Source organism: Barbatula barbatula (assembly GCF_947034865.1).
Source record: "Barbatula barbatula genome assembly, chromosome: 2".
NCBI lineage: Eukaryota > Metazoa > Chordata > Actinopteri > Cypriniformes > Nemacheilidae > Barbatula > Barbatula barbatula.
The window spans coordinates 22505309-22529309 of record NC_136767.1 but is presented as its reverse complement, the minus strand read 5'-3'; the positions used below and the strand labels follow the sequence as shown (position 1 = coordinate 22529309).

The following is a 24001-nucleotide window of genomic DNA, read 5'->3' as shown; positions in this document are numbered from 1 at the left end:
GAGGAAGCATTCTGTAACTACAGACACTGAATGAATACCTACATTTGATAGGAATTATATATATTTTTTATTTCAAAATATATCAAACATACAATTCATGAATTTTCCTTTGAATTAAAGCGTCTGCTAATTGCGTCATGAAGACACACCCACACCGGAAGTGCGACAACTGGGTTTCCTGTCATTTTCATTTTGGTCAACAACTGTCAATTATTTGTGTTTTCTTTACGGATATTCGTCAAACAAGCTCGGCATACTTTTAATCTCGGAAAAGGACAAAAGTGCGTCAAATGAAGATTTCATTGCGAAAATTTATTTCTATTGCCTGATTTTTTTTGCTAGCTAAGCTACCTTAGCTGACTGAGCTGTCACTTGAGCCGTTAGCCTAATGCTTATGTGTTAATGCAACATATTGGAAGTCATTAGTATTAAAATGACTATGTCCTTTGAAATCAAGCCTATGGAAGATTGCTTGTGAATAGACTGTCAACGCCGTCGTCGGGCTGCTGCAAGCATAGCTACTTAGCGTATGACATAGCCATCCCCCTTCATGTGTTTGCAAATTTATTACGTTAATTTGTTTTTCAGATTACCACCTTTTTACTGTTTAAAACTTTGCTCTCATTCGTAGTCTTTGGTTTTAAGATTTAATATGGTAAGTTGGTGTGATCAACGTCGGCAAGGCTCGTTAACTTTTTGACAGCTGCTGCTTTGGTTGTGTTTGTGATGTCTCTATCTGGACTTGTCGAAAATGTTTACATTTTATTTAAATACGTGTTTGTTATACAGCAAAGAATGTAATCGGTTCTCATTAGTATATTATTAACATTGTTGCATACTCACTGCCTGACTTTCAGTTCTTGTATTGTTTCTCACTGTGACTGTACCAGCGGTGGAAGGGACAGTCAAATCTGAATGTAGGAAGTCAATGTAGTGAGAGAGATACTGATATTTATCCTTTTGTAATATATTTTCAACTGTACTGTAGCTGGCACCGCAAGTTCCCACCATCATGCCAGCTCTTCTGGAGAGGCCCAAATTGTCCAATGCAATGGCACGTGCCTTACACAAGCACATCATGAGGGAGAGGGAGCGGAAGAGGCAAGGTGAGATGTAGAATCATTGTGTTAATTGTGTCTGTTGAAGAGTGATTTATACTGAAATATTTAATCTCTATTCAATTGGGTTTTTTTCAGAGGAGGAAGAGGTTGACAAAATGATGGAACAGAAACTAAAGGAGGAGGAAGAGAGAAAAAGGAAGAAGGAGATGGAGGAGAGGATGTCTTTAGAGGAAACTAAAGAGCAGGTCTGTTGATTGATCTACTTTAAAGCTGGGTTTTTTTATGTTGGTATTATGGGTTATAACTCTACTTATTCATATTACTATTCATTGTTAGATTGCCTTCAGAGACTATGTGTTTCATTTATAATAATATAACCATAAACTTGACTATTTATGATTCTTAATCAAAACTTTTTGTCTCATTCTTTAGATTATGAAGATGGAGGAGAAGTTGCAGTGTCTTCAGGAGGAGAAGCACCAACTTTTCCTGCAGCTTAAAAAAGTCCTTCACGAAGAAGAGAAAAGACGACGGAAGGAACAGAGGTAAAGAACAGAGAGATGAAATTCAGATTTCTCACAATTATGTCACCTGCATTAAACCTTATTCAATGACATTTAAACTATGTAACTTAATGATGACAAGCAAGATATACATAATAGTTTCAAACTATATTTACTCAACTAAAATCTACTGAAAATTCACATTTGTTTATTATTTAATGTTTTTCATTAGATAAAAATAATGTTTTTTATTACCCAATATACAAATGAATATCAGTTTGATCTGACGAATTGGTAGTTATAATGCTTTACTTTGATACAGTGACATGACAACTCTGACTTCGGCAACATACCAGACCAACATGGCCATCCACACAGGACAGCACCTTCTCAGCATGCAAGGTGACCCTCATAAGCAATGTCTAAAAAAAAGTGTTGTTTATAAATCAGGGATCCCCTTACAACCTTGAATTGCCTATTAATAAAAAAAAATCCGTAGCGAGCCAGGTGAGTCATGGGCGCCCAGGGGCTCTTCTGGGAGAACGAAGCAAACAGCTCTTCCAGTCACCGGTCGTATCTGTGAGTGTGACAGTTCAATGTTACTATAGTGTTTGGATGTTTATTTATGTTCATTTAAAAGATGTGTGCTTTGCCCTTCTGCAGACACGTCATTTCCAGTCTCAGCCTGGATTTAGCACAGGTGGAACAGAGCATGGACAGTACTCTGGAGCCCAGCCTAATCACAGCCCGTACGGAGTCTCTCAACCACAGCATACATCACCTTTTGCTTCTGCTCAGCCGGTGCCAGCCAACTATGCCAGCGGTTCACAACTCAGAGGTATCATGTTTGAATTTTATCAGATGATGTGTGCAAGTATCAAAAGGTTCCTATTGTGTCAATTTTCATGTTGTCTGTGATTTTTGTTTCCAGGTGCATCTGCATTTCAGGCCATGCAGTATTTGCCCCATCAGCAACAGGGCTATGCAGTTCACAGTCACTTCACGTCACAGCAAGGTGTAAAATCAACACTACCTTTTTTTAATCAGTCATTTATTGAGTTTCCATTTCGAAACAGTATATGTCTGCATATACTCACCCTCAAGTTGTTCCAAATCTGTATGAGGAATTTATTTTTTCTGATGAATGAATATAGGAAAGCAAACAGTTCATGGGCACTTTTGACTACCATTGTAATTTTCCCTATTATGTAGTTAATGGTGGCCAAGGATTGTTCTGGTGCAAGCATTCTTCCAAATATCTTTCTCTGTGTTCATTAGAACAAAGACATGTACACAGATTTGGAACAACTCGAGGGTGAGTACATTTTGATTAATTTTAGGTTACCTGTTCCTTTAAGGCAGATGCTTAGAAAACTTATGATCTAGATTTTGAAACAAGTCTTTAATTACATCTGTATTACATTCTCATCCATCTTTTTGTTTAATGTTTCCTTTTCACTCTCACTCGCTGTCATCTCTCTTCCAACTCTTTGTTCATCTGCTTTTATGTTTTTCCCTTTCATGTCATCCTCTGCAGGATATATTCCTAGCGCTGGGATTCCTCTGCAGAAACAGCTGGAACATGCAAACCAACAGTCCGGCTTCACAGACTCTGTAAGTAGGACGTCATATTTAAAAATACACTGTGATCAGCTAGAAACTGTAAGTCAAATGTTTTGAATGGTCCCAACATGTCACTTGTCTCTGAGTAAATTTGCTCATGTAATATTCAGAGTGCTCTGAGGCCCATGCATCCCCAGGCTCTACATGTCAGTGCTGCCAGTTTGCTGCCCACTCCTTCCATTACTGTCCAGATCCCTCCTGGCAAGGTTTGAGCCAAAATCTCTTTCTGATTGATCCTGGTGTGTTTTCACAAATATTATATAAAGTATCTCACAGAAGTGAGTACACCACTCCCAGTTTATTATATTTTATTATATCTTTTCATGTGACAACACTGAAGAAAAAACACTTTGCTTCAATCTAAAGTAGAGAGCGTCCATCTTGTATAACAGTGTACATTTACTGTCCCCCCAAAATAACTCAACACACAGCCATAAATGTCTAAACCGCTGGCAACAAAAGTGAGAACCGGCAAATGGCCAGCAAATTGGGCACTATTTTCTCTTTAATACATTAGGAGCTGTCGCATCTATAAAGTAAATAAAAAACCAGGAAAACAGCACCATGCTGTGCCCTTAAAACAGAAATATGTTAACTGAAGCGCAAATGGAAACAAACCAAATTAAAGGTCTTTAAAATTGCGTGGAGAGAGAGTGCAAACTGTTATAAAAAGGCACTAAAAGCAGCAAAGGCTGAGCACCTCCGTAACCTCATAGAAACTATCCTTAACTGCCTTAACCCTCTTGGGCATAGAGTTCACCAGAGCTTCACAGGTTACTACTGGAGTCCTCTTCCACTCCTCTATGACAACATCACAGAGCTGGTGGGTGTTAGAGACCTTTTGCTTCTCCATATGACGCTGAGCACATGCACTCATTATCCTTGGTCGACCATGGCGAGGCCTGCTCTAATGGAACCTGTCCTGTTAAACCAGCTCAGTTTCAGGTTTTCGGCAATGTTCTTATTGCCTAGGCCATCTTTATGTAGAGCAACAAATCTTTTTTTAAGATCCTCAGAGAGTTCTTTGCCATGAGGTGCCATGTTGAACTTCCAGTGACCAGTATGACAAAGTGAGAGCGATAAAACCAAATTCACGAATGCACCCCATTCACACCTGAGACCTTGTAACATTAAGGAATCACATGACACCGGCGAGGGTAATGGCTATTGATAAAATTGTGACCAATTTTCACTCACTTTTGTTGCCAACAGTTTAGACATTAATATATGTGTGTTGAGTTATTTTGAGGGGACAGCAAATTTACACTGTTATACAAGCTGTATACTCACTACATTACATTTCTTCAGTGTTGTCACATAGAATGATATAATAAAATGTTTACAAAAATGTGAGGGGTGTAGTCACTTCTTTTATATAGTGTATATGCAGTTAGGGAAATAATTAGTTGCTCTCCTGCTGATTTTGCAAGTTTGCATGCTTACAAAGAGATGAAGGGTCCATAATGTTTATCGTAGGTTTATACCCTTAACTGATAGAAACTTAATATCAACCAAAAACTTGGGGAAAATGTATATAAAGGTTATAAATTGATCTGCATTTCTGTCACTGAAATAAGTATTTGATCCCCTACCAACCAGCAAGACTTCTGGATTGGTTATGGGCCTATATGGACCACAAATTAGTCCTGGTACTTTAAGAAAGTACTCCTAAATCAGTTTATGTATATAAAATAATCTATATCTTCCATTTCAACCTCTCCACCACCATGGTCAAGACCAAATAGGTTTCAAAGGATGTTAGGGACCTTCACAAACCTTGAATAGACTACAGACAGATGCTTGGTGAGAAGGAGACAACTGTTTGTGCGATTATTTGGAAATAGAAGAAATAAAAAATAACTATCAATTGTCCTTGGTCTGGAGCTCCCGGCAAGATTTCTCCAATGGGGTAAAGATGATCATGAGAAAAGTTAAAGATCAGCCCAGAAACTTGTTAATGATTTCAATATAGTTGGCACTACAGTTAGCAAGCAAACCATTGGTAACATGTTATGCCACAATATATTGAAATCCTGAAGCACCCGCAAGGTCCTCCTGCCCAAGAAGGCCTGTCTGATGTTTGACAGTGAACATTAAAATGATTTAGAAAAGGCTTTGGAGAAAAGTACTGTAAGACAAAAATTGACACCTGTTTTTGGAGGGAGAGAAATGCTGACTATGACCCCAAGAACACCGTCCATACAGAGAAGCAAAGTGTTGGAAAGATTATGCTTTTTCTCTGCTACGGGTACAGGATGATTTCAACACATTGAGGGGCTGAGCGACAGGCTCATGTACCGTAAAATCTTGGACGAGAACCTCCTTCCCTTAACTAGATCACTGAAGATGGGTCGTGGATGTACCTTTAACATGACAAAGACCCGAAACATATTGCCAAGACAACCAAAGAGTGGCTTAAGGAGAAGCACATTAAATGTCCTAGCCAGTCTCTAGACCCTAGTCCTACAGAAACTCTTTGAATTCTGTGAATCTGCTAAAACTCTTAATTTTCTGAGCGACAGCCAAGAAACATTAAAGATTCACAGAGGAGTAGACTCAAATGTATCCTGATACATGTGCAAACCTGGTGACCAACTATCAGAAATGTCTGACCTCTGTGCTTGCCAACAGGGGTTTCTCCACCAAGTACAAAGTTATGTTTTGCTCGGCGATCAAATACTTATTTCACTGACTGAAATGCAAATCAATTTATAACCTTTATATACATTTTTATATAAATTGATTTGATAAAAACTATATTAGTTAAAATAAACCTTTCATAAAAATTATAGACCCTTCATATCTTTGTATCCAGGCAAACTTTCAAAATCAGCATTGGATCAAATAATTATTTCCCTCACTGTGTATATTTATATATATATATAATTTTAATTCTTGAAAAACAGAATTCTGATACTCTTACTAATCCTTGGGCTTTATGGTACTATTGCTGTGATACTGGTGTGAATCCATATGTGATTGACAATTTCATTTTTTTTTCGGACAGTCCGGCTTACCATATGCACACCCACCAAGGCCAGCTTCCCCAGGCGCATTCACTCACGGCACACCCACACAACAAGCACATGCAGTACGTTTTTTCAGAACTATGAGACCACACCAGTTTTATTTTTACAGTGCATCCGGAAAGTATTCACATTCACTTCTTAACTTTTTCCACATTTTGTCATGTTACAGCCTTACTCCCAAATGGATTAAATTAATTATTTTCCTCAAAATTCTACAAACAATACCCCATAATGACAATGTGAAAGAAGTTTGTATGAAATCTTTGCAAATTTATTTAAAATAAAAAACAAAAAAAAAGATGTACATAACATGTACATACAGCGGGGAAAATAAGTATTTTATAAGTAATAAAAAACACTAATTCTTGAAACAGAATTAAAACTAACAGCTTGGCAGTTTCTATGACATATTGGGCTTTAAAGAACTCAGGGACACATCCACATGAGTTCAGATTAGTTTTTATACAGACACCTTGAATAAACAAATTCCCTGCGTCATTTCACTTTATTTATTATGACTCAACTTAAATGTTCTGATTTCTTTGTATGAATTCAATATTTGGCTTGATGGTTACTTCTGGTGGACATTTTGTGTCAATAGCCCACTTAGAAATCCCCGTACTGATAAAAATGCTGATGTGTCAAATACTTATTTTCCCCAGTGTAAGTATTCACAGCCTTTGCTCACATTTGACACCGATTACAGCCTCAAGTCTCTTTGAGTATGATGCTACAAGCTTGTCAAACCTATTTTTGGGCAGTTTCTCCCATTTGTCTTTGCAAGATCTCTCAAGCTCCATCAGGTTGGATGGGGAGCGTCGGTGCACAGCTATTTTCAGATCTCTCCAGAGATGTTCAATCGGGTTCAAGTCTGGGCTCTGGCTGGCCCACTCAAGGACATTCACAGAGTGTAGCCACTCCTTTGTTATCTTGGCTGTATGCTTAGGGTCATTGCCCTATTGGAAGATGAACCTTCGCCCCAGAGCTCTCTGAAAACCTGCTCCTTTGAGGATGTCTCTGTACATTGCTGCATTCATCTTTCCCTCAATCCTGACTAGTCTCCCAGTTCCAGCCGCTGAAAAACATCCCCACAGCATGATGCTGCCACCACCATGGTTCACTGTAGGGGATGGTATTGGCCAGGTGATGAGCGGTGCCTGGTTTCCTCCAGACATGACGCTTGCAATTCAGGCCAAAGAGTTCAATCTTTGTTGCATCAGACCAGAGAATTTTGTGTCTCGTGGTCTGAGAGTCCTTCAGGTACCTTTTGGCAAACTCCAGGCAGGCTGTTATGTGCCTTTTACTGAGGAGTGGCTTCCGTCTGGCCACTCTGCCATACCGGCCTGATTGGTGGAGTGCTGCAGAGATGGTTGTTCTTCTAGAAGGTTCTCCTCTCCACATAGGCTGTAACATGACGAAATGTGGAGAAAATGAAGCGCTGTGAAAACTTTCCGGATGCACTGTAATCAGCATTGGTGTTGTTGGAATTCCAGTCCACTGACTGAATTTTAACAAACCTCCGGCATGATACAATCACCCTACAGCAATGTGAAATACTGAGAGCAAGTCTAAATGCATGAAAGTTGTAAAAAAACAGGTTTATTTTTATTATATTTGATTTATGAACTAATTCTAAAATACATGTAAAACGTTAGTATGGCGTTTTTAAAACATTAATTTTAACTTGTTTTCTTTGCAGTATTCAAGATCTGCAAATATTGCATCTTTTTTTGTTGACCAGTTTGTCCCAAATAAATGCAATATGCAAAAATATGTATCCATAAAAAGTAAATTCAGAAAAACTGAAAGTTGTCTCTTAATGTTGTATGCATCTGGATATGTAAGTGTGAAAATATATTGTTTGATTGCATGATGTGTGTAAAAGATACCGGCCTCCCTTAAAGGTTTATCTTATGAGGTTTCTTTCTGTTGTCTTTTTTTGAACAGGCTACATTTCAGAGCTCTTCACAACCAACCCCTCGCCACACCTACCTCTCCCACAGCCAATCAGGGCAGAGATTTTATCATCACAGCAAATAGCTATCATCTTCATTGATTAACTTACAAGACATTGGGAACAAGACAAGATCCATCCATGTGATGGAAAACTCAAAGCAACACAGCACACACAGCTTGGCATCATAGTGTTATGATTTAGAACACATGACTGTATTACTGTCACAAGCAAGTTTTTCTCTTCTCTAGACTTCCCTTTTTAACAGGGTACATGCGATTTACCTAAATATTACAGTGGGGTGTGTCTAAATGCTTATTTTTTATTTATTTGAAAGCACCTGTGCCAATGTTAGTAGCATCGGAACACCACCAGTAAATGACTAAACCAGAAACGGAACAGAATATTCTGTTGTCACGTTCTTTAACAGACCTCCAACTCAGGGCTGTCTCTAATTTGCATCATGTATGCACTTCCCTTATTCAAGCTACCACAGGAAAATAATATTTTCATATGATTTTAAAATGATAAATGCAATGCGTTTAGCCAACCGACTGAATTTCACAAAATTGCACTTAAAATGTTCATTTTATTATGAAATTCTGTTAAACAGAGCTTACACATAGTAATAAATAGTTGTGTAGAAAAAACAACTGGTGTTTTTCCATTTTGTATCTTTTATGCGTTGTCTATATGAGATCTACGTAAAATATGACTTGTATCTAGCAGCCAAACAACTAAATATAAACCGTGTTTTAATACATGCTGATTTCTTGTTGCACATCTACATTTCCCTTGACAACGTCCTCACAAATAAAAAAAAAATCCAGATGGCAAGTAAATTCATGAAGCGTTAAAGAAAAAATCGGCAGGACGAGAGCCGTGAGGAAACGGCCGAGGCCGGTGACGCGAGTGACAATGACTGTCAGCTGCGCGTTGCACCGGTCTCGCATCTCTCACGGAGAAGCTCCGGAAGCATGCGATCCCCTGGCAAATGTAACTATGGTTAACAATCAATCTCAATGAGGTTTCTGGGTAACACTTGTGCACACCTTTTCAAATGTGTTGATGGAAAGCAATTTGCATAAATGATGGTATATAATGATACGCACTGTACTGGTCTTGAGTTTTAGGGTAGGCTACTTACAGTATTCTGGTGCAAACTTTACAAAAATGCACCAGTGTGTTTGTGTAAAAGAGAGGGAATGAGGTGTGTTTGTGTGTGTAGACAGACAATACAAATACAGCTGTTGATTCACCTCCAGCCTGCCCACATGCTGGCTTCAGCTATTTTCCTCAAACTCCTCTCAATTTCAAACCATCACAAGTAAACCTTTTTTACAATTCAAATGACACATGTTGCAGATGACAAAAAACAAGATTCTGAAAAAAAACTGCAAAGTACATTGAGCTCATTCACTTCCTCTGTTAACTTAGGGTGTGTACTCAGGGAATAGCAACGATTCCTTTGGTCCGTGGTCATAATGGAGTACCCTCTGTATGATATCTGTAGAATAATATTGGCTTCTCGTGTCACCCTCAACTAACATCAGACGTTCAGTCGTTGTTTCTCTAACCGGCATTAAACCATAAGAATCATCAAAGTGAAACTGCACTGGCTCTGAGTGAAAGACAGTTGGTTGTCAGATCACTCTGCGTGTTGTGTTTGTTCTCTGTGTGCCTAATGTAGTGTATACAGTGTGATGCAAGGTCAGTTAAATTAGGACAGTGACGCGGGCGGTAACATGTGACTAAACAGGCGGGAAGATTCATTCGAGGAGGAGAGTTGCATAATGTGAGATCTAAATGCTACACAGCAGAAATGCTTAGGGACACTTTTGGTCTCAATCTTTTTTTATATGAGAATTAAAAGAAGAATCAGACACTAAAATGGCCGGGAGGTTTTGTATGCAAGCCAGCAGGCAGGGCGGAAGTTGACTATGCAGTTTAAGCCGGTATGAGAGAGAAGGGAGGGAGAGAGGGATGACTAGCCTCTCATGACTCAGGAAGATGATTCGACTACAGAGAAACTAGAAAATGACATCTATCGACAACAAAACAAAAACAAATTCTTATTACAAAACTTAAGGGTTTAGTGATTTGTCTTACAACAAGATGTGTCAAAGTGAAAGTACATCAGCGGCAACCAATAAATGGGTATGACTCTTCGTTTCTTAGCAGGAAAGTACCGCATCACTGGGTACCGATGGTTTGTTTATTGTTTTTATGTGTTCTTTTGCCAAGTTTTATCCTCCTGGAATGCAGGTAAGTGATAGTTCTAACATGCGTGTTTATTTCTGTCTTTACATAGTACTTGATTTCAGTATTGAACAGTTTTTCAGATGCCAGTAGTTAATTTCAAGTTGTAAACATTTGTAATCGGGCCAAAATATGTTCCCGGGGATTCTAGGGGTCAAAAGTTTCGTCCACATATTTAAAAAGGCGTACGAAACCTATTGGTTGTCCCTCGGCCCCCCTTAATGACGTTTTTGGTTCTTATTTGATAAGTTCACATCATGTATGCATGTAGCCGCCTTTTCTGTCTCAAAGAGATCAATTTGAACAATATTCGCACATTGTTCACGGTCGGCAAATTTTCGGAATGGATCCCATCTATGCTTCGACTTCATTTTCAGAATATGAGACGTTTATTCCGAGTTATGGGAGTGAAGCTCCGAACTTTGACAGCAGGTAGGTGACAAGGTAGTCGACCTGTAGCAATTCTACATAAATGTGATCATATCACCAAATCGGTACAATTTTTCATATTGACAATTCGAAATATCAACGATTTTCGAATGTACTCTTGTTCTTACATAGTTATCCATTGCAGAGGTGCCTGGCAGCTAAATGCTAAGAAACATGTGCTTGAAAGGAACTGTGATGAGACCGAAAAGCCTCAAAGCTGAATCTCAGAATTATCTCTTAAATATCAGGATTAAAAGCAATCCTGTTAATTGCCTTGTTATAAATTTAGGATTTTTAAATGCAATATGGGTAGTTTTTTGTTATCCAGGGATGTCTTAGATCAGAGTCAGCCATTTTAAGAGTATGCTGAAGATATGCATTTTTTCCTTTATATGACTTGTTTGGAATATATTATATATACCGTTTTTCCCTTAATTTATTTTTTAAATAAAAATAATAATTGAACGGATTTAATATAATTTTAATTTGAGTAATAAACTAAATGCTTTGTTTCACCCAGGAGCTACACATTAGAAGAGAAAAAAATGAGGAAATGCTAACATGCCATCAAGCTTTGGATAAAAGCGTCTGTTAAATGACTAAATGTAACGTCGAATATAAACATTAACGAGTGTATTTTTCATCTAATATGTGTATTGCTCTAATAGCTAATACAAACAAGCTAGTTTTCATTTTCAACAAATAAACTGCAAACAAACATACAAAGTTATAAATTACAAATATAGCCAATAAATTACAACACACAACATGTTCACCCAACGAATTATCAGTACATTATAGATTTTCTACGATTTCTAAATGACTTATATGTACAAAACTGGAATAAGAGGTTAACAAAAGGGCAGAAAGCCAGAAGAAAAGCTCCACGTGTAAAGGTATATGTGCGGATAAAATCTTTCCGAAACGTGAATATTAGGCATTAACTATGAACAAAATAAAGTAAATACAACAGTAATGTTGTGAATTTTGCATTATTACCACATTTTCATTTGAACAGAGACCATCTTTTAAAATCGAGTGATTTCTAGTTTTACTGTTCTAGATTTTTCTCTCACGTATACGCCCTGATAGAGGACCATACATTTTGTTTTCTTTCGTGCATTAAATATTTCGCCCAAACTCAAAGCACTCAAAGACAAATCCTTTGTGATAATGTTTTCAGTTTCAGAGATACAAAAGTAAAACTCTAACACCATAATATTGAATTACTGGATGATAATTGAATAAAAAAAATAGCAATTCAATAAACAATTAGCAGAGAAGGTGAAGAAAATGTACATTTACAAACATAAAGTAGTTTTAATACACTGTAAATATACTCTGATGATGTTCTACAAATTACATAAAAAAGGATTGTCTCCTTTTTCTTAAACACAAATTTTTCATAGTAAAAAAGATATGAGGACGTAAAAATATTTGTCTATGTTGACAATGTTGGCTGTGCATTATACGTTATGTGTGAATATTTCTGCTGGTTATTGTTCATTTCTCTTCTTTCACTAATCACAACCACACAAATATTTCCAAGTAATCCACGACATTCAATTCGACTATCTCCAGACGTGATTTGCAATGGTTAGCCTACTGGATAAGATTCCTGAGTGAAATTACATTTTGATATTTGGATGGAACTGCTTCCATGAGGATTGGAGGTTCAGAGACAATACAACAAGCAGTTAATAGTAAATATAGTAAAAATAGTCAATATAAAAGAAGTGCAACCTACCTTTGCTGATGGTTTAATATTCTTTGATGTATTAGGGCAGAAAAAAACTAACTGACCAAATCAAATCTTTAATTTCATGTTCTATTTTTTGTGGTGGCTCCTTCACACTTTGACGGTTTGACCTGTGGGCCAAAATTGCATCTGTCTGCCATTTCTTTCCTAGTATGTGCACTGTGCTTGTGTTCTGATAAATGTAAACCTGAAGATAAGGTGCATGCAACTCTGGCGACCACAGTATATATGAACCGCAAATTCCATATTATCATAACACCACTTTCACTCCGAGTGATGTTTTGAACATGAAAGGCCCCATCTCATATCTTATATTACAAATGATGTGGAAACTAACTGACTGGTCGACAGTTTCGTGTATGGCGTTACTCAACAGATCACAGCGATCACAGAAATTCGGCGTCTGTGACAACCGTTACCATTGTAACAGATTTCAATCATTTTGTGAGTTTTATCTATCTGTAACAAATATGTGTATCTGGTGGGATACTGCTTTCCCCTCTGTGATATGTAGATGGTTTTGATCCCTGCCTCGCGAGCGCGCTGCGCTCCCTCAATTGCACCTCATCACATTTATTTTCTGCCACGAAATAATACGACGTAATTCCATTAACGAAATATGCATAAAATATAATCTGCACCAAAGAGTTGATATAAAAACTACATTTTCAAAGTATATCGAGCGTGCTACCAGTAGCAATACAAAAGAGAAATAAAAACTCTTCAAAAACAAGTCCCTCGTTCGTCAGACTCCGCCTTTTCATAAGTCATATTCAATATTCGTATATGCCCAACAAAATGCCTGAAAAACTAAGACACCCCATATTAAAAGCCTAACGTATACAACAATCGTTAATTTTCGGCGTTTTCTATCTTTTATTGAATGGCCGATTGTCACGCGAGGCTTGGCGTATAGGCTCCTCCTGTAGGGGAATCCCCACAAACGCGTGGAGTTTGCTGTCTGTTTTTAGGCAGGGAATTCACTTTTCTGTCGTGTTGTTTTGGTCGATGTGCGGGTAATTTAGAAATATCGCGGCAGGAGTCGTACAGAAGCAACAAGACAATCGGTTGGGGAGAGGAGGACAGTAAATTAGTTTACAGTAAGGTAAACGGGAAACACTTCGCTTAGGTTCATTCGTAATTGTTAGTTCGATGCAATTTGTGTATTAAAGCGAATATTTGCAATACAGCAGTATTTAATGTCTGCCAAATTTGTCTGCGATGCCGGCATTTAACGGCCTGGTGTTGTCAGCAAAGAAATGCATGTTAAAACTATTCACATTGTTATATTGTTAGTGTGAAGCTATTGAATTAATGGAGCGGCCTGAGCAATAACGTAACTTAAACGTTTTCGGAACGTGAGCTTCCGCGGAGCAAGTTTGTGGAAATGTTTGTTTTTCAACGTTTTTAGTTTGAGATGTAATTGTGTATTAGACCTCTGTCTATATATTAGCTCCAAACTAGAATATTCGTTCACGTTATCTGAACTAACACGTATTGTTAGCCACCGAATTAGCTTGCTAACAAGCTAGCAAGTGGTTAAATCGCGAGTTTACTCTGACGACATTTTTTTAATCTAGTTGACAGGAATTTTACGTACCGTTGGGTCTCTTTGCCATAGAATTGATAAACGTGGGTTTAGTTATTTAGTCAGTTAATACATTTCGCGGCTAACGTTACGTCAGTCAAAATAAATTGCCGTCAACATTTAGTCGTCCACCGTAATACCGTATTTTCTTCCTCTCTTGTGTTTAGCTGACTAAAGCGTTGTTTCTTCTTTGTAATCGTACGAACTTGAAAGGCCATGGCGGAAAATACGGAAAGCCAAGAATTTGCTGAGCTCTGGACGCAGAACCTCATGTAAGTTTACATCACCTGCTCGTGTGCTTGCACCACCTCGATCATATCCTCGGTCTTTTATGTTGATGCAGGCAGTCTACGGCTAGGTTCCTGTCACCTGTGTACTCCCTGTGGGAATGGGTTATTAAAGGATATTTGCCATTTATTTATTTGTTTGTTTGGTTAAGGCCCACATCCTTTGAAATATCATTGCACACCAGTACTCTGATGTGTACGTTGTGTGTGTAAGGTTCAAATTTTAAGCATCCTCTCTTTCCTTCCCTAATTTGTCACAGGTCAGAAGCTATCGAAACACCAGAGGGGTTTTTTTTGGATCCATCCATAATCTGTGATGAGGTATCATGTCATATGCACACAACACACACATACTCCATGCTTTTATTATAACAAAACATTTTTGTTTCTGTAAGCAGTACCTTCCAGGCCAATTCGATCGAAATTTTTTCGATAGCTTGCCCACCGAACAACCTCAGCCGTCCACCTCCCCACCAACCTCCACTGTCCCGGTATCCAGCGACTATCCAGGGGAGCATGGTTTCAGTCTGGAGTTCCCACAATCAGGCACTGCAAAATCTGTCACCTGCACAGTGAGTATAAAAAAACACGCAGTCTCACATTCTCACACATACTCATACAGACACTCAGGCAATCATGCACGTAGTACTGTTATTATGAAATACAATTTCATTTGAACGTGTTCGATCACTGTCATTATACATCAACCTCATATTATACAGACGTCACAGAATAATCGTTTATTTGGGCAAAAAACATTTTGTCACTTTGCTGTTCAAATTCTGGGTGGATTTCAGACTAAAGATTTAATCAGCAATAATATATCTGGAAATGTCCTTAAGTGTATTTATACTCCATAAACGGTGGAACATTCCTGGTGGAACATTCTTTCTAATGCGGTCCGGTCAACCACATCTCTCACAACCTTCAAAAAACTACTGAAAACACACCTCTTCTGTGAATACCTGACAGACAAATGGAAAAAAAATAAAGTACACTAACCCACTTCTCTCAACGGGTAGTGGTCTAGCTTTTGTGGAAACTAGTAACTTTGTATTAGCACCTAATGTACTATTTCTCTTTTATGACAAATCGCTTATTGCTCCCCGAACTCTTTGTAAGTCGCTTTGGATAAAAGCGTCTGCTAAATGTAAACAAATATGAGAAAAAAAGAGAGATGAAGTTGCCTGAATATGGGCATTAATGGTGTACCTGAGATTATTAATTCTTTCTGCTGAGCGCTGAATTGGAATGGTGCCAAGATACCACGAGACTTCATTCATTCTCATTCATCTGCCTCTGCATTTGTGGCTCTCCTTCAGATCTCCCATCTATTGTATGTTCACAACTCCCGTTCAAGATAACTGTTGTAGTCATTCGGCTTGCCCATCTAACATTTGAAACGAATATGAAATTGATTTTACCATTCTCGTAAAGCTTCGACATGAAGACATGAACGGACATGTTCTGATATGAAGTGCTAAAGAGTTTCCCTGCCACGATCTGGTTAAAAAAGTACCGCCCGCTATCACCGATTCCCCCCCCCCCCCCACTAATTCCATTTTCTTCTCCTGTTGCCCTCTTTGTTTTAGAAAATGTTCAACTTCTCCTTTTTGGCGAAACATTTAGCTGGAAATCTTTGCAAGATTCAAATGATATAGTTACAAGTAGCAAACATAAAGCTCTATAATAGTTTGGAAAAGTTGTGAAAGTGTCATTGGCTTAGGTCATTTTAATGTTGGATACTTAAACAGTAACACTCTTATGACTAACGATAAATGTGGAAAAGGCGTCGCTCTAACCTTTATATGTAGTGTAAGCTATTTTTAACATGATAATGAGTCATATAACTGGCTTTGCAACTGGCTATATTTAGCAGATGTTACCGTAGATCCATTATATTTATTTATCGGAGCTTTTACTGAAATGATGTGTAATGTAGGAATTTCTTAATTCTCAGTGTACATTTATTTCGTTTTTTTCTTGTACATCTGCATTTTTATTATGAAGCCAGTATCTGTGGAGTTGGAGCATGCCTGAACTTGTCCTCGTAGAGGTGTGGGGGAGGGGTTGTCCGGTTGTACTAAAGGAGAAAGTGCAGTCTATGGGACATTTGTCATCAAAAATTTTCATCCCGGCCATTGGAGGGATAAGTGGGTCATATAACACAAGATTTCAGAGGTTTAGATCAGAAAGTATAATTTAAGAATTGTTATAGTGTGAGGAAGTCTAACTGATGTCATTCAGATCCTGTGAGAAAGAACTTGACAGGATGTGACCCACAGGGTAAGACAGAAAAAAATCTCAAATGTATGTACAGTTTTTTTATATAAAGTGTTTTGGATTTTTTTTCGAATTTTGTAGGCTTGTATAGCTTATGTTGATACTTGCTAATCTTTGTTTAATTTCATTGTGCCTTTTTAATGAATTAGTTTTTGCTTAGACAAAGGCAAATAAAGTGTTTAATATTTTATCATTTTCATGTGTTAAGTATTCCCAGGTCAAGACAATATGCATTTTTCTACATGAGAAAATTCAAACATGACTAGTCTGTTTTGAAGTATATTGATTAAGTTTGTGAATTTGGTACATATACAAGTAAAAAATATTGTTACACGCTGAAGAACAACTGGCTGGATGTACAAGACTGGCCACGTTATGTCGGGGTCCCGGTTTACACTTGGTTTGATGCATGTTAACCCACTAATTATATAACTACTTGCTCATCGGGTAAATAATTGGAAATTAAATATTGATTAACAATTTAGCTCATTGTAAACAGTCACACCTGGCATGAGAAGAGATGGAGGTGTGATGCATTGGTTAAACATATGATTGGCACCAGTTAAGATGACTTGAATGTATTAAATCATCTCAGGTGCATTGCTAGATAATGGAAGCAGGTTGTAGCATTTAAGAAAGGCTGTAATTTATAGGATTATGTTTGCATTGCATCAAACTATTCATTTGTTTAAAGCGGCCGTAACTCAAGAAAGTTTCTGCATACTTTGTTTATCTTTTGTACCCTTCAAATATCTGTGGAATCTTTAGTTTGATCAAATTTATAAAAAACAGATTCAGCTTTACAATTATTTCCGAAAACATACGACACGTGCAGGGGGAGGAGAAGTAAAGCACATGCGCACCCAGTGCCTACAAAATAGACAATAGTTTCACTTACTGCATGCGGTTCATGTAATCACGGTGAGTATCTTTTAGCACTGGGACTGCTCCATCGATCAGTTTTAAATGATCTCCAAATCAATTTATATAACATTCTTCACCCAAATGCAGTGAATAAACACACAGCTGAATTTCTCAAACGTAGTGCTCGCTCTCTCTCTCCTGCAAACAAGTGAACTGACGTGTGTGCATGCTCCTTCTCCCGCTCTCTTTGGTTAATGCTTGCTTTTCTGGGAGAGTTGTCCTATAAGGGAATAAGAAAAGTTGTTACGAATTGGATTTTCATGATAAAAAAAAACGTTCCGAAACCTATACGAACGCAGGGAGTGTGTATAGAACACAGAAGTACTACGTCATATGTCCAACTCCTTTTTTGACAAGTTAGCGATGACAAGCCAACATGTTTAACATGGTAAAAAAGTTGGAATCTACGAAACACCGGTGTACATCCTCTTTAAAGCAGCTTTTCTTTTTCTTTTCTTCTCCTTTATATCTGAGTGCAGTACTCTACAGAACTGAATAAGCTCTTTTGTCAACTGGCAAAGACGTGTCCGGTTCAGATGGTGGTAAACACTGCCCCTCCCCAGGGCTCATTGCTCAGAGCCATAGCCATATACAAGAAGTCAGAGCATGTGGCTGAGGTGGTCCGCCGCTGCCCGCACCATGCGAGTACCCCTGACACTAATGGTATGAATACAGAAAACATATATCTCTCACCGGTCTCATTCATGTTGTTATTAAATAAAGTTCTAAAAGTCAGTAACAAGTCTGTTTGCGCTCTGATCAGGATTGGCTCCCCCTACCCACCTCGTCCGAGTGGAAGGAAACATGCGTGCTGTTTACAAGGAAGATGATGTGACCTGCAGACACAGTGTAATGGTGCCTTATGAAACTCCACAGGTCAGTCTCTGTGTTTTGAGCTCTTGTGTGTCGATTAATACAAAACATTTATCGAAATTGAATTGGTCCCCTCAAAAAAAAAAAATTACACTCTCGTATCAAAAGATCTGTGTAATGTATGTGTATGTATCTAAATGTTAATGTTTTTCTGTCTTCTGCTTGGTTTGTGCAGTTGGGTGCAGAGTGTACTACCATTCTTTACAATTTTATGTGTAACAGCAGCTGCATGGGGGGCATGAACCGCCGACCCATCCTCACTATTATCACGTTGGAAACCCATGAGTAAGTTGTGCACGTTTGAGCCCTATGTTAAAATGTTTGGGCGTTTCAGTTTGTATGGCGTGAATCAAACAATGTGCTTTTATTCTTAACCCCCAGCGGGCAATTACTGGGTCGTCGGTCTTTCGAGGTGCGTGTGTGTGCCTGTCCAGGCAGAGACAGAAAAACCGAAGAGGGCAACTTTAGGAAAGAACAGGAAGCCAAAACCTCAGACAAGACTCCTTCTACAACCAAACGCAGTAAGTATGCATGTGTGCTTGCTAGGCATGGGCCGATAACCGGTTTCACGGTTTACCACGGTTTAATATTCCCGCGGTTTCAAAACCACAAAAAATGTCCGCTATACCGTCTCTGCGGTATGCGCTGCTTTTTCTCGTCGTCATAGACGAAGAGTAAGTTACAGGAATCCCTCAGGGTGTGTGCCAACGTAACTAGTCACATGACCCCTCCCTCTCCGGTTGGTACACGCAGTCAGAGGAAATGAGTCACGTTTATGGAGGATGGCTGAAGGAGGTGAATCTTTGGAATTTTTTCCCTTGTCAAAAAAGACGAAGTCTGCCGTGTGGGAATTTTTTGGGTACCGAAAAAGGTCAGATGGCAGCGGCTTGAAGGAGGAAGGACATCCAACATTGTAAAAAATGTTTAAAAAGAGTGGCTGCTTGGGGAGATTATGCGTCAAATATGATAGCCCATCTACGGGAGCACCACCCGCCAGCGCGAGCGGGGCCGGTATCACACAACATAACATGGCTAATCAACTAGCCGAACATGAACTAGTTTCCTCCCTCACGTTACTTAACAGAGCGCGGACTAGGGATGCTCCGATCCGATATTTGTATCGGGTATCGGCGTCGATACGTAATAAAATTCTAGATCGGGTATCGGTGCAATTTGTCACCGATACCCGATCTGACATCAAATTTGTGCTAGACGATGTAAAAGTTCATGGAGACACCGGCGCTTAAACTCTCTCGTTGGGCGACTGTGCGTTGCGCAACGTGTTACATATGCTATGTGCTCTGTACGTAGTGCAAGTGAACATATAGCAGCGAACAGCATGGAGCAAGTCAAAATATCTGTCATTTGGAGTTATTTTACAACAGCTACGCCAATAAGTTCCACCGCTTTCATTGTTATGGATGGGCAACCGCTGTCCGTCGTTGCGAATAATGGCTTCAGACTCCTTATAAACCACCTGGAGCCGCAGTACGACACGCCGAAGCGTAAATATTTATCTGATATTTATCTCTACCTTGAACTGTACCGAAAAGTCTGCAAACACATATCCGAAAAAATTAAAGATGTCAATGCGGTGAGTTTTACAACAGATATCTGCAGCTGCGACGTGTCCCCCGTGTCGCTTTTAAGTTTAACCGCACACTGGTTGGATGAGAAATTTGTGCCACAAAATGCCACGTTAAATGCAACAAACGTGCAGTTTTGCTAAGCTAGGGAAGCTAGTGTTTTATTCATCTGTTTCTGTGTTGGATGTTAAATTTTATTTTCACTAAACTTTAGTTTAGTTAAGTGGACTTTGCTTTAGTGACTAAAGCATTAAAAAGATCTTATTCATGTTATTTTGAATATCTAAAGCAGTAAAGCTATTACTTTTTTGCTAAATTCCAGCTGCTTTATTGCGAATTGATTTTTAAATTATTTTTGCACTTTCTTAAAAATGATTAAGAGATTTTTTTTTCCATTTATTTATACCCGTTTATCAAGCTAGTGAAGCTGTTGTTATATTCAGCTGCTTAATTTGCACTTTAATTTTGAATGTCTTTTGTCCAAAGATAGTGAACACTTTTGTTTTATTTTTCATTTGTTTTGCACTGGTGCTGGTTTAATAAACTATTTACTAAATTTGTGAATCATTAGTTTGTTGTTTTGTTTTACGGGGTCAGGAAATTTATGTTAAGTCGAGCCTGATGTCTTGTACTGCAATGCACATAGTTTATTAAGTTATTGTGCACTTTAAAATTTTTACCTTAGTATCGGATCGATACTCTGTATCGGCCAATACTGAATCTCAGGTATCGGTATCGGAACCAAAAAAGGTGGATCGAAGCATCCCTAGCGCGGACGAGTCTAATAAATCAATTCAGCTGAAATCCCGTTCACGTTTATACTTTTAAGGCTCCCGTAATTTGTGTAACGTTACATCTGTTAACAATAACCAAATTTAAAAACGCAAACTGCTGGTAATGTACAGAAAGCCCGTTTGTGTGTATGCAGCACAATCTCGCACTCTTTCTCTCCTACTGTCTGTTTATAGCTATATGTGTGTGCGCATCAACACTGAAATAACAATAATGGATTTCAGAGCATTATTGTGATGACAAATTTAATTTAGAAGAACTCCCATATTCATTTAAATTGTTTAACCTGACATGTTTACTGTTCCAAAATGTTGTATAGGTTTCTTCAAAATAAAATGTAGTATGTTCAGTGGAAAAGTAGTTTTTATTGAAAAAAATAACACATTTAAGAGATGTTATAGTAATACCGTGAAACCATGATAGGTTTGTGCAAGGTTATCATACCGTCAAAATCTCATACCAGCCCATCCCTAGTGCTTGCTCGCTTTGGTATTCTTGTGCATGCAGGGGTTTAGTGTTTTTCATAATACCTTTACGGATGATTTTACAGTAATACCTGTTATCCTGAACTTTCTGCAGGCTTTAAGGAATCATCCTCATCAAATCCTCGAGCTGAGGGCAGTAAGAAGGCTAAACTGAATAACAGCAGTGATGAGGAGATCTTTACGCTGCAGGTGAGCTTACATAAGCAAAGAAATTAACAACACTGAAAAGTTCTTGAAACTGTATTTATTTCTAAATGTACCTTTTAATTTATTTGGCTTATAATTTAACTAAAATATAATTTTATTTAATGACCTAGATAAATATAAAATATAATCACAGACACGCATGTGCTTGCATGAATCAGACAGTTCTTACTGTTCATGTAGGTGCGGGGTAAAGACAGATATGAGATGCTGAAAAAAATAAACGACAGTTTGGAACTGAGCGACGTGGTGCCACCATCGGACGTTGACAAGTACCGCCAAAAATTGTAAGTCTTAATATTACACGTCTAACTTTTCAGTTCCAACGAGACTTAACATGGTTTTGACAGCGTGAAAACTGCTATAGCATCACTTTTTAACAAAGGATCTGACAGCTCGACTAATTTTGCATATACTATATTTTTTCATTTTTACAGGGTTTCTAAAAACAAGAAAGAAAAAGATGGTCAGACGCCTGAGCCAAAACGTGGAAAAAAACTGCTGGTGAAAGAAGAGAAGAGTGACTCCGATTAAGATGCAGAGAGAGAGAGGATGACACAAAGATTTTTTTCCACTGGTTTTCTTTGCCTTTGTTTTTCCATAAATGCCTGTTTCACAAGTTTTGTCCTGTATTGTAGAAGACCTCTACATGTCCTACATGCCATTGATCATCTTGTTTATTTACTAGCACGTTTAAAAGCAGTGTAAGCATGAGGTTAGGAAAAGCAGTGTAATCATGAGGTTAGGAACAGTTGGGTGTTTAGTGTTAAATTGGCTCTGGAGGAGCAACATTGACTTCTGGACTTGCAGGCCAGATTCTCACTTTGGCACTGCAGTAAAACAAACAGAATTGTCTACTGTATGTACTCCGCTCGATGGGCTTGTAAGTGCAGGTCACTTACCTTCAAATGGGCGGTTTCTTGATCAGGGATTAGATTAAGATAATGCAATGTACTCTTGCATTTCATTGAAAATATTCCATATTGAACTGGTTATGGCAGGGAAAGCTAAATAAATGGTAAAATAGTACTGCATTCCATCCTTTTTAAGTTCATATTCACTGCTATGTGCAGTTTTATAAATGGCTCCACTTGAATGCTAGATGGTAAATGTTGTTATGATGAAACCGTTTTCATCCGGCCATTTGAAGACATTATTGCATCCTTTGTTGTTATGGATTTAAAAAATTAATATGACTCCTATATTAATTTAAGACTGCCACTCAGTTTTACCATGACATTTATTTACGTTTATGTAGGTGGTTATTGGTTGAATGCCTAAATATGAGAAAATGAAACCGTTAAACTCAGGGCATGTTGAAATGAATCCTGATAACCTTGATAAAATGACAACACGTTAAACATTTTTCCTTTTTTTAATGTTTTTTTTTTCATTTATCCTTTACTATTGTATACACACATGCTTTTATTAATCTTTGTAGCTAGGGTGGATGGTGTTTTGTAAGAAAAAACTCTTTTAATACACATTGTTTTAAAAAAAGGCTGATTGTGTGTTTGATTACTTTTTAGCAGTGGTACAGGTACTCTATGTATAGAGATGAGTAACCAAAAACGAATAACTTGATTGCATGCTCATTATTGTAGCATAGTTACAGAGAAGTTTGTAGCCAATCTTTAAAATAATTTATCATTTTGAGTTAAAACATTGGTTCTCGGGTTTATCTTGTCTAGGGTCACTGCACATTTATGTCTCCTTTATCATATTTGATTCAAGCCATCAGCTTGTTAGGGGATCCATAAAATGAAATGGATTAATAAAATGGGGAAACATACAAAATGCAGTGTGGGTCCCTGTAATGGAAATTGAGAACTCAATTTATTTGCTTGTGAGCCGAGAGCTTCATAAACAGGATATTTTAAAATGTTTATGTTTGTAGTCTGTGAATTACACAATCCCACACCTTCTGACGCTAGGGGGTGCTATAATAAATAACATTTAGTTATTTAGTGAAATGGGCTAACAACACATTATTATAAACCCTTCAGTGCCCTTGAATTAAATAGATTTATCAATTAAAATGAACAGTTTTTTAGTTTTTCTAAAGTTTTTCTTGTATATCGTCAAAGGTACTTTAGAGGCACAAGCAGAGTGGCTTGTTTTGCAGTAATCCCATCCAGTTGGTCACAGATCTGCACAAATGGGCAACCCGTACCCTCTCAACAGCCACTTACACTATTAAAAAAGAAGGTGCCATAGAAAAGCCTTTTGTTAATGGTTTCATAAAAAAACTTTAACATTTGAAGAACCTTTCTGTTTCACAAAAGGTTTTTTGTTTTGAAAAAGGTTTTTTCAGATTATAAAAAGGTAAGAAAGAGATGGTTATTTAAAGAACCTTTGACTG

At 38.0% G+C, this 24001-nt stretch overlaps 2 protein-coding genes across 12 annotated transcripts; both read left to right on the top strand.

Annotated features, from left to right (window-relative positions):
* The first annotated feature begins 145 nt into the window (after positions 1–145).
* On the top strand, positions 146–8926 carry gps2 (G protein pathway suppressor 2). Of its 4 annotated transcripts, XM_079447628.1 has the most exons (13): positions 148–281; positions 589–655; positions 989–1106; positions 1197–1306; positions 1494–1606; positions 1887–1966; positions 2064–2143; positions 2228–2402; positions 2496–2579; positions 3102–3178; positions 3298–3393; positions 6195–6278; positions 8164–8926. In XM_079447628.1, the coding sequence occupies exons 2-13, from the start codon at positions 653–655 to the stop codon at positions 8254–8256; spliced, it is 1113 nt and encodes a 370-aa protein (XP_079303754.1). In that variant the 5' UTR covers positions 148–281; positions 589–652; the 3' UTR covers positions 8257–8926. The 4 variants fall into 4 exon arrangements, with proteins under 4 accessions (XP_079303755.1, XP_079303757.1, XP_079303756.1 ...); XM_079447629.1 differs by lacking the exon at positions 589–655 and having other exon boundaries at positions 146–281; XM_079447631.1 differs by lacking the exons at positions 589–655; positions 6195–6278 and having other exon boundaries at positions 146–281.
* Positions 8927–13368: 4442 nt separating this feature from the next.
* tp53 (tumor protein p53) lies at positions 13369–23432 on the top strand. 8 transcript variants are annotated; one of them, XM_079479629.1, is made up of 11 exons: positions 13369–13717; positions 14373–14477; positions 14753–14813; positions 14888–15064; positions 18179–18362; positions 18463–18575; positions 18748–18857; positions 18954–19093; positions 21530–21624; positions 21823–21926; positions 22077–23432. In XM_079479629.1, the coding sequence occupies exons 2-11, from the start codon at positions 14422–14424 to the stop codon at positions 22171–22173; spliced, it is 1137 nt and encodes a 378-aa protein (XP_079335755.1). In that variant the 5' UTR covers positions 13369–13717; positions 14373–14421; the 3' UTR covers positions 22174–23432. The 8 variants fall into 8 exon arrangements, with proteins under 8 accessions (XP_079335755.1, XP_079335757.1, XP_079335754.1 ...); XM_079479631.1 differs by having other exon boundaries at positions 13372–13722; positions 14891–15064; XM_079479628.1 differs by having other exon boundaries at positions 13518–13722.
* Positions 23433–24001: the final 569 nt, after the last annotated feature.

Bases quoted from the DNA above. Each gene is read 5' to 3' on its own strand.
- gps2 (XM_079447628.1), top strand. The intron at 3,179-3,297 runs GTAAGTAGGACG...TGTAATATTCAG, and splicing joins AGTCCGGCTTCACAGACTCT to AGTGCTCTGAGGCCCATGCA. The intron at 6,279-8,163 runs GTACGTTTTTTC...TTTTTTGAACAG, and splicing joins CCACACAACAAGCACATGCA to GCTACATTTCAGAGCTCTTC.
- tp53 (XM_079479629.1), top strand. From the start codon at position 14,422: ATGGCGGAAAATACGGAAAGCCAAGAATTTGCTGAGCTCTGGACGCAG. The intron at 18,576-18,747 runs GTCAGTCTCTGT...TGGTTTGTGCAG, and splicing joins TGCCTTATGAAACTCCACAG to TTGGGTGCAGAGTGTACTAC. The intron at 21,625-21,822 runs GTGAGCTTACAT...CTGTTCATGTAG, and splicing joins AGGAGATCTTTACGCTGCAG to GTGCGGGGTAAAGACAGATA.